Raw genomic sequence first — 9985 nt, 5'->3', positions numbered from 1 at the left:
CAATGGTGTCACTTTCTGGCCCTGTTCCTCCGTGGCAACAGAGATGCAGTGGTTCTCCCTAGCCAAGCGGGTGCTGGCCGTGACATGATGGTGGCTGTGTTGTACTTTCATGACTCATGGCATTTCCTCTTCCAGACAGAAGATGTGGAGGGGAGCTGGGTGATTTCACCGGGTACATCGAATCCCCAAACTACCCAGGCAATTACCCAGCCAACACAGAATGTACCTGGACCATCAATCCACCCCCTAAGCGCCGCATCTTGATTGTGGTCCCTGAGATCTTCCTGCCCATAGAGGACGACTGTGGCGACTACCTCGTGATGCGGAAAACTGGTGCGTCTCACGCCTCTGCTCCCCTCCCTTTCTGAGGCCAGCAGGGAAGCCTGATGGCACACCACCTGGCTTTATTATTTTAAAAATTTTTTATTGATATAGAGTTGATTTACAAGATCATGTGAGTCTCAGGTGTACAAAACAGTGATTCAGATTCTTTTCCCTTATATAGGTTATTACATAATATTAAGTATAGTTCCCTGTGCTGTACCATATGTTCTTGTTGGTTATGCCAGACTTTAAATGGGAGATGCAGGCCTGGAATGCCACCCTGTATTAGAACAGAGTTGAGACATGAGTTTATAGGGTTTTCCAAGAAAACAAAATTTAGACAAAACCACAGGTTGAGACCTCCTGTTGAACCCTAGACGAAGCAGTGCTGCAGGTCGGTCTCCCCTCTGTGCTCACTGGGAAGCCTCTTCGGCAAGGACACAGTGTCAGTGAACCTCAGGGAGGGCTGATTTCAGGACTCCAGACACAGGCCTCACCCTGGGAAACAGCTCATGGCTTGGGCACTGACCAAGACCAAGGGCCTGGTCCAGCCAGGAGGGACCCACCTCCCATCCTGACACATGACCTGGTGTGCATTAAAGGATACTGCCATCAACACAGCTTAGAGGCAGCATAGTGAGGGGGCTCTGCAGCCAGACTTCCTGGGTCAGAATCTCAACTCCACCTCTTATTAGTTCTATGATCTTGGAATACATTCTGGAACTTTCTGCCTCAGTGTGCTCATCTGTTAAAATGAGGATAATAATAGTTGCTACCTCATAAGGTTGTCGTGAGGAATAGATCAGTTTATATTTGCAAAGCACTGAGAATAATAATGACGCACCAGGCCACCACAGAGTGTTTGCCATTCTTGTTAGTGGTTGCAATGCCTGAAGTCAGGTGTGAGTCTGAGTCCCGATTTTTCCACATATTGGCTGTGTGACCCTGTGTGATCCATATACTTAATCTCTCTATAAGTGAGGGAACCACTGCACCAACTTCCTCTTGTTTGGGGGAGGGCAGGGTTAAGTGAGATAACGTCCATAAAGTGCAGCGCGCACTGCCTGGTCCTAGGAAGCATGCAGCCAATGGTGGTGATTATCACTGGGTTACAGCAGGTTGGCGCTAGAATGGGAGGGCCCTAACTCAGCTCCTGCATGACTGCTGCAGCCTGAGCTGCTGCTCTTTGCCAGCCAGGGGCCTTGCAGTGAGCTGTCCCTAGGGCCCACCATCACCAGCTGCATCTACTAGATGTCCAGGACTAGATTTCCAGTTTCCTTCTGAGGACTCCACTGGTCCTGAAGAACCCTTGCACATGACTTGTTCTGTGGTCTGAGTGTCTGAAAAGATGAGTGTCCGTTGTCTGCAGGCTCAGTGGTGACTTGAACCCCACCCCCTTCAACTTCCCTTGGCAGCTTCATCCAATTCTGTGACAACATATGAAACCTGCCAGACCTACGAACGCCCCATCGCCTTCACCTCCAGATCCAAGAGGCTGTGGATTCAGTTTAAGTCCAATGAGGGGAACAGCGCCAGAGGGTTCCAGGTCCCATACGTGACATACGATGGTGAGCACTGTGAAGCTCAGGCTGCAACATGTGTCAGGAGCAGCTCTGGTTTGAACAGAACCCACTCTGGGCCAGCTGGCGGAGTGCTGACAAGCACACATGCTCAGCAATGCAGGCAGGTTATGGAGAAAGGACACTGCTGACTCACAAGTGCCAGTTTCTAAGCAGGTATTTGGAGACACTAACTACAGGCATGAAAGGATGTTTGCGAAAGTAAATAAAAGTGAACATAGCTTGGTGGGGTGGAATGTGGGCATTGGAGTTAGGCAGGTTGGGTATCATCTCTTTTGTGACTTTGTGATGTTACCAACTCTAGGCTTCCTTTTCTTAATATGTAAATGAAGATAGATAATCATTAGACTTAATGTGAGAGTTCAGTGGGATAATCCATAAAGAACTTGGTTTGGTGCCTGGCACATAGTAAATGCTCAGCAAATATTAACTTATTATGATTGTGGCTTTTCTTATATGGAATCCTAAGGATGGGGAAAAAGACCTGAGTTCTGGTCTTGTCTCTGCCACTAACTTGCTGTTTAACTTTGGGCAAGTTAGATGACCTCTGGTTTTACTTTCTTCTTGTTAAATGAAGGGGTGGCCGATGTGAGACCTGGGGCCCTATCTAATTCTGAGACTTGTGGGACAAACATTTACTAGGAACACAAGATGAACTAGATCCTGTCCTGGAGGGACTCATAACCTAGTAGGGGAAGAGTCATCTATTCATCATGAACTTATTCATTCATCCATGAAGCAAATATTTAATAGCATCTCCTATGCCAGGTATTGAGTGAAGAGCTGGAGTCATAAAATGCATATGGTATCATAGATGCTACAACAGGGCATGTACAAGATTCTGTATGAGGACAGAGAAGGGGCTGCAGTTCACTTTACATGGGTTTTTGGAGAGAATAAAGCAAAGTCTCGGGAGGTTTGAGTCAAAAGAATTTATAAGTTTTCTTATAAGCGGCAGGAAGAACATTCAGGAAAAGGAAATGACATGGGTGAAATGATGGAGCACTTGGCATGTTGGGGCCTGATGATTTGGCCCATTGGCAGGGTGCGCGGGACTCAGCAGTGAGAGATGAGAGTGGTAGGAGGCAGGCTTAGGCTATGACGAGACTTAAGTGCCAAGCTCGGAAGGGTAGACCTAATTGTATAGGGAGCCACTGAAGGTTTTCAGGCAGACAAGTATGAAAAGTTGCTGTTTTGGAAAGACAGTATTCTACGGAGTTCCTAAGAACACCTCACATAGTTTATTTCTAACATGTGATAAGATCTAGAATCATCATCTTGGTGCCTAAAACACGTCAGACACCAAGACAAGGGATCTCAGCATCAGATTCCTAGATGGACACACATGGCTCCCATGTGGCTCTGCCGGGAGACAGATCCTCCTCTCCCCGCAGGCAGCCAGCTGGGATGAGGAAGGCACCCAAAAGCCACGGAGAAGCCAAAACAAATGTCACCAGAGCTCACACACTTTAGTTCAGGCTGTTCTCAACTCTGTGACACATGAAAACATCTTGCTTTTTTAATTAAAAAAAATTCAAATAAAGAGTTGTTGCTTGAACCAGAGAAAATTACATATAACTCTGGTTAGGCTCATGAGAATGGATCTGGCACGTCACAGCAGAAAATAGTTGAAAAATGCTGCTTTGGCCATGCAGAACCTCTTAGGTCCTCACCAGAGCCTATTTAATATTTTTTCTCAACATATATTTCAGACAAATCTGATATGTGGTTCTAAACCCAGAAGAACAGCAATTGCATTGAGAAGGGGCAGCCGAGGCTGCTACAGACTCGCCCACTGGCCGGGAGAAGCAGGAGGGCCACAGCTGTGCTATCGTGTGCCAAACTCAGAACCAGTGCCAAGTGCGCTTGACCTGGCGCATTCCTCCCAGCTGCCCAGGCAGGAGATGCGACTGCACCTCTTTCCTGATTTATAGATGAGGCCGCTCTGGCTTAGAGATTTTAGTAAGCGCCTGAGGACACAGGAGGACAAAGTTGCAGGGCCTTTGCAGCTCCTGAGTTCTTACCTACGACACTGGAGTGCTTTTCCCATGACAACTGGAACAAGTGAAAAGACAGTCATTCTTAAAAGCAGAGGAAAGATTAAAAAAAAAAAACAAAAAACGGTTCTTTTGAGGACTTCCCTAATGGTCCAGTGGTTAAGGCTCCACACGCCCAATCCAGAGCTCCCAGGTTCAATCCCTGATCAGAGAACTAGATCCCACATGCTGCAACTCAGACCCAGTGGAGCCAAATAAATAAATAAGAATTCAAAAAAAGATGGTGATCTGGAAGGATTTGTGGTGCCAGACAGCTCTCCAGCATAGTGACAGGCATTCCTAATGGTAAACTCCTCATCAGAAGGGGCAGATTCTCTGAGGGGCTAATTCTCTGAGGGGCTAATTCTCTAACTCCGCAGCAGAGGAATTCAAGATTTTAAAAAATGTACCCTTATTCATATTGTATAGTTTTTGTATTCACTAAAATTAAAGGATAAGAAGAAAGAGACCAAATGAACAGAGGACCAGAGACATTGTACAAACATGTATTCAGTTAGTAATTATGAGTCTTATCCTATGAATTTCCATTTCCTATCACTTGAGGAGGGGAAACTTTTTGAGAACTCCTCCCACACAGTTCCAGTGATGCTCTTATGATTTGTTTGGTTTCGTTGCACATGATATGCATACAAAGAGGCACTTCTTTTCTGCCTGGAATTTTAAAGAGATTGTGTCTTGCATATGCTTGGTTTGAATTATGACTGTAGGAAATAGGCTAGACTTCGAAACGCTACTGCATCAAGGAGGATGATGGCTGAGAATTGAGCTTTGGGATTTAGCGACGTGAAGGTCACTGGGGACCCCGACAAGCAGTTCTGGGGGAGTCCTGGGGGCCACTGTTGACTGGAATGGGTTTGAGATAGAAAGAAAATAGAATTGGAGACAGTGAGTGCTGACAATTCTTTCAAGGAGTTTTGCTACAAGGGGGAGCAAAGACATGGGATGCAAGCTGGAGGGAGAAATAAGGTCAAGAGAAGGTTTTTAAAAAAAACAAAAAACTAGAGACACAACAGCATGTCTGTTGTGCTGATGTGAAAGACTAGCAGAGAGAGAAAAATCGTAATGTAGGAAAGGAAGGGCAGAATGACGGGAATAACGCCCTTGATTTGCTGAGAGAAGAGGGAGCTGGTGAGCAAAGTGGAGGGAGGAGCCTTGGCTGGATGCTCTGAGGGTTCATCTGAGGGAAAAGGATCAGGAGAGGGTGTACAGGTGCTGGTGGGCCAGACAAGAAATTCAGGCAAGGCTTTACTGGGGCCCTGCTGCAGTGGCCAGGGGAGGGAGAACAAACAGGTTCCCTCGATTGCTTGCTCGTTGCTCCCTGCTCCCCAAGAAGGTGCAAGCTTGTTCCTTATGTGGGGTGAGAGTAGGGGTGTGTCCAGGGGTTGGGCTGGAGGGGTGGCTTAGGTGTTTTGCCCACCCCTTTAGTGGTGTTGTATGCAGGGGGCATGGGCAGTACCCTGCTTTTGCTCCAGGTTCTTCAAAAGTGGCAGTTGGGTTTTTTGGTCTCCTTGTATCTTTGGGGTCAAGAGTTTGCCCCAACTGAATATGCATGCCATTATTTTTAGTCCCATACAGTTTCTTTATATTTTGTTCCAGGAGTGGTGTGTCTAGATACAAGCATTGCAGCCTGGCTGCACAGGGTCCCAGGTCCCAACCGGTCTCAGCTGCAGAAGGGGCATTTCTCAGAACATTATTTGAACAATTAAAGAAAAGAGTGAGCTTGGAAATAACTAAACCATAGCAAAAAAAAAAAAAAGTGTCCTTTTTTCTAAACAGAGGACTACCAGGAGCTCATTGAAGACATAGTTCGAGACGGCAGGCTCTATGCATCTGAGAACCATCAGGAAATACTTAAGGTGAGTATACCTAGGTGGGCATGGTAGTTACCTATGCCAAGCACCACAGAGGAAAGTTTCCTATCCCACCACTTGCTGCCTTTCGGACATTGAGCCTGCTCTGGGCTGAGGGCAGTTTTATATCTTCACCAGACTTAGTTTCTTTAAAAAACAACAACAACAGGGCGTTGTTTTTAGTGTTGTCAAGTGTTTGTTGTGTTGTTTAGTCGCTAAGTCATGTTGGAATCTTTTGCGACCCCATGGACTATAGCCCCACCAGGCTCCTCTGTCCATCGCATTTTCCAGGCAAGAATACTGGAGTGCGTTGCCATTTCCTTTTCCAGGGGAGCTTCCCAACCCAGGTCTCCTGCATTGGCAGGTGGATTCTTTACCACTGAGCCACCAGGGAAGCTGTTTTTAGTGTTGTCAAGTAAAATTGTATTTTTTAATCTAGAAATGTAAGGAAGAGCAGTGGGAAACTTGTTTATCATAAATCCAAGCCAGCAGCAAATCATGTTTTCATGTTTATTCTCCAAATAGTTGAAGAGTCTTGGCTCCTTGTTCATCCTTCAAGCCTGAAGTTCATCAACTTTCAGATACTTACAAGTATAAATAAACACTTGCCACATCACTAACCCTAAAAATATTCCCCAAATTCCAAAGTTATCATGTGGTTTAGAAAAACAATTTTTTACATATTAAGTTTTCTGTTATGAAACTAATATGTGCTTTTTAAAGATCCTTGGGGGGAAAAAAACTGGAAAAAAGGGTAAAAATCAGAGGAAACAATTTTCACAAAGTGTTTTTCAGCCAATCAACTTACTGTCTCACAGTGGGACATTATAGTTCCCTTGGCAAAATGTCATCATGTTTAAATATTTTAGCCCAGTAACAAAAATTCTGTTCTTTTTAGGATAAGAAACTGATCAAGGCCCTGTTTGATGTCCTGGCCCACCCCCAGAACTATTTCAAGTACACAGCCCAGGAGTCCCGCGAAATGTTTCCACGATCCTTCATCCGATTGCTCCGTTCCAAAGTGTCCAGGTTTTTGAGGCCTTACAAATAAGACTGCCCACGTGCCACTTGACACAGTGTTCAGCCTGTGGGCTGGCAGGACATGGCCATCTGCTTCTGCAGCCAGCATAGATGGATAACGCTGCCTCTAGTAGCAGTGACTGGTTAGAGTTCAATTTTTATAGATAATACAGGTATTTTGGTAAATTGAACTTGGTTTTTCTTTCCCAGTGTTATAGGTGTGGACAGAGAATGGGTTTGAGTCTTACCCGCTTCTCAATGGTGTGGGCAGCTGACTTGGATACATCAAGGGCTGGCTGAGCTGGGTTTCAGTCAGCTTAGGTGAGACTCACCTGTCCTTCTCGGTCCTCACTTCTCCTCGAGGGGGCTGCCTTGTCTGAAACTTCAGCTTCTTCCAGTATAGCCCTCCCTAAGGGAGCCCTTTATACTCGGGTGTTGGCTCTGACCAGGCAGAGCAGGAAAGCGGGGAGGAAGGGAAGGGGAGTCCTCCAGACACCGTCCACCTCCCCCCGATCCGAGACCTGGGAGGACCCAGTTTTCTCCACAGCCTTCTCCGGTCTGTGTGACTTAAATTTGATCCCAGCAGCTTGGATTCCAAGCAGTGATCACCAAAAAATACTTAAGGCAGAAAGAATTAGAAATAAGAAGGTAGAAACTCAGCACTTCCACAGACATCATAATGTGGACCTGTTGATGACCTTCCATGTTGCCAGTTTCTGTCTCGTAGCAAATGCTCTGTGCTTGTCTTACACCTGCAGCTGTGCCTTCAGGGCACTGCTCTTCTGGGCACCGAGGTAGGGCCTGGACAGTTCAGATCCGATGTGATCTGATGGATGTGACTCCATCCATCATGAAAAGGAGATTCCCACACCCTGAGTCAGTACCGCCAAGGGTCCTCCTTCCAGCTGGGCTTCCCACCACGGGGCGGTGGAGGTCCAGGTGGAGGTGGTATGGCCCAGCCTGTCATGCTTGCCTTCCTTCCCCCGCTCCAAGCTCAGAGACTGACTGAGGGCCTGAGCTGCACGGCTCAGGGTGGCCTCACTCCCTTAATGGTCACACCACCGCCAGAAGCAGCTACACTAACCCCAGCCTCTGAGTACCACAGAATCATCTCACTTTCAGTCAACACAGTGGGACCTCACAATCATTTTCTCCTACAGGAATATGATTTTTCAATACTATTGAATTTTTAAAAACTGAAATCCACAGGCAAAAATCTTATTACAGTGAATAAAAAAATTCTATCAAACAAGCTGCTGTTTCCCTAATAAAAGGGTTGCCTACAGGCAACCATATTGTTTTATTTCAGTAACAAACTAACTCCACACACAATCAGCTCTCTACACCAAAGTACCAAAAAAATGATCAACAAATGTTTCTGAAGAAAATGAAGATTATTTCATTGTTGAATTCACTTTTTACCTCAGTGATTTTTTTATATATAAGCAATATTGACTTTTTTAAAGCCCTTCATCAAAGTTTTTTAATTTACTTGAATGGTCCTAAATACCCTTCTAAGTCTCTCATGAAAAACGTGAACATCTTCATTTTTAAAGGTATCATTAATACAAGTCCTTGTAATTTATAATGCCGGAACTTGGCCTACATTTCTGAGTCTGACTATAACATGAAAATTCAGATGTAACATAACATGAGTTAGTGACCTGACCGATGGGGTGAGCTGAACTGCACCATTCTGTCCAAGCATGTTAGTAACTATATGCTCAGGACTGTCTGGTTCTGTACTGCTGATTTCATAAGAAGGCAGCTGATGGCAGTACCTAGGGGTTGGAGGGATGCTGCATAAACCTGGTCTCTGTGAAACATCCTCCAGGAGCCGGACCATGCACAAGCCACTGAGGCCCTCATGAAACTTCCTGTCTGTACCCATCAACCATTCTGAGAGACTCTGTGGTCCCGTTGGAAGGCTGGTGGGCAGGGGCTACTGATACTATCTGCTAAATCAATAAATAGTTAACTAATATCACCTCTTTGCTGTAGGGTTGCACAGTGACAAGACAGACAAGGTCTTGTCATTTTAGAGCTTACTATTTTAGAGGGAGGAGACAGAGAATGAACAAATCAACAAGAAAAGTATCAGCTAGGAGTAAGTGCTGTTGAAAATTAAAATAGGTTAATATAACGGATGATGGTGTGGCTGTTTTAGGTTTGGGAATCGTGAGGATCCTTCTGGGTAAATGATTTTTCAACTGAAAAAAAAAATGGCAAGAAAGAATCAGCCTTGGGCCAATCAGGGGGAGGAACATTCCAGAGAGAGGAAAGTCAGGTGCAAAGGCTATCCAGGCAGGAAAAAGCATGTGTGTGGATCACAGACTAGTGAGAAGTCAAGTGGTATGAGATGAGGCTAAGAAACCAGATAGGGCCCGAGCACACTGGGCTTTGGAATCCAGAATGAGGGGTGTGGGCTTAATTCTAAATATGCTGTGAAACTTTTGGAAGGGGTTTAAACAGAAAAGCGGGGTGATCTGATTTATGTTTTTAAAAGAGAGCTCTGGTTACTATATGAAGAATAGGTTTTAGAAAGTAGGCACGGAGGCAGAGAGCAGTTAACAAATTATTGCCACCAACCAAGCAGCCATCCAGCTAGAGGTAAGGCTCTCTGGGCTAAGACAGTCGTAGTGGAGAGGACAGAACAGAAGGATTGTGGACATGTTTTGGGAGAGAGTCCCCAGAACTTCCTGATGATTGGATGGAAGTTAAAGGGAAAGACAGCAACTAGTTGCCCAAATAACTGGTAGATGAAGATTGCAGAAGGAGCAGGTTTGGGACATGTGACAATTCAAAAACCTGTCTACAAATTCTCTGATGCTTCTTCCATGGAAAGTTGGGGGTCTTTTACCCCTCCCCTTGAATCTGGGATCTGTGATTGATGAACCAATACTCTATGGCAGAAATAACATTTTACCAGTTCCTGGATCCGGGACTTAAGATACTGGCAATCTCCACTTCTTCTCCTTGGGAAACTCACTGGGCCCTCAGTCACTGTACCTTGAGGAAGCCAGAGCAGCTGGTGAAGAGGACCCCCCACCCATAGCCTAGCTGACTCTCAGGTGACAGCTAGTAAAACTTGCCAGCTAGGGGAATGAGCCACCTTAGAAATGGATTTTCCAGCTGATGCTTTGCTGAGCAGTTC

The 9985-nt window shown here is 45.6% G+C and overlaps 1 protein-coding gene across 1 annotated transcript in view; it reads left to right on the top strand.

The window, feature by feature from the left end:
- Positions 1–7017, top strand: part of SCUBE2 (signal peptide, CUB domain, EGF-like 2) — a 67828-nt gene extending 60811 nt beyond the window's left edge. Inside the window, exons 21-24 of the mRNA XM_010829375.1 lie at positions 136–333; positions 1740–1892; positions 5738–5817; positions 6710–7017. Of these exons, the coding sequence (XP_010827677.1) occupies positions 136–333; positions 1740–1892; positions 5738–5817; positions 6710–6862 (584 nt within the window). The 3' untranslated portion in view covers positions 6863–7017. The remainder of the gene's footprint in view (positions 1–135; positions 334–1739; positions 1893–5737; positions 5818–6709) is intronic.
- Positions 7018–9985: the final 2968 nt, after the last annotated feature.

The sequence above is a fragment of the Bison bison genome, unplaced genomic scaffold (assembly GCF_000754665.1).
Source record: "Bison bison bison isolate TAMUID 2011002044 unplaced genomic scaffold, Bison_UMD1.0 scf7180017864503, whole genome shotgun sequence".
Lineage (NCBI taxonomy): Eukaryota > Metazoa > Chordata > Mammalia > Artiodactyla > Bovidae > Bison > Bison bison.
This window is presented reverse-complemented; position numbering and strand designations above follow the sequence as displayed.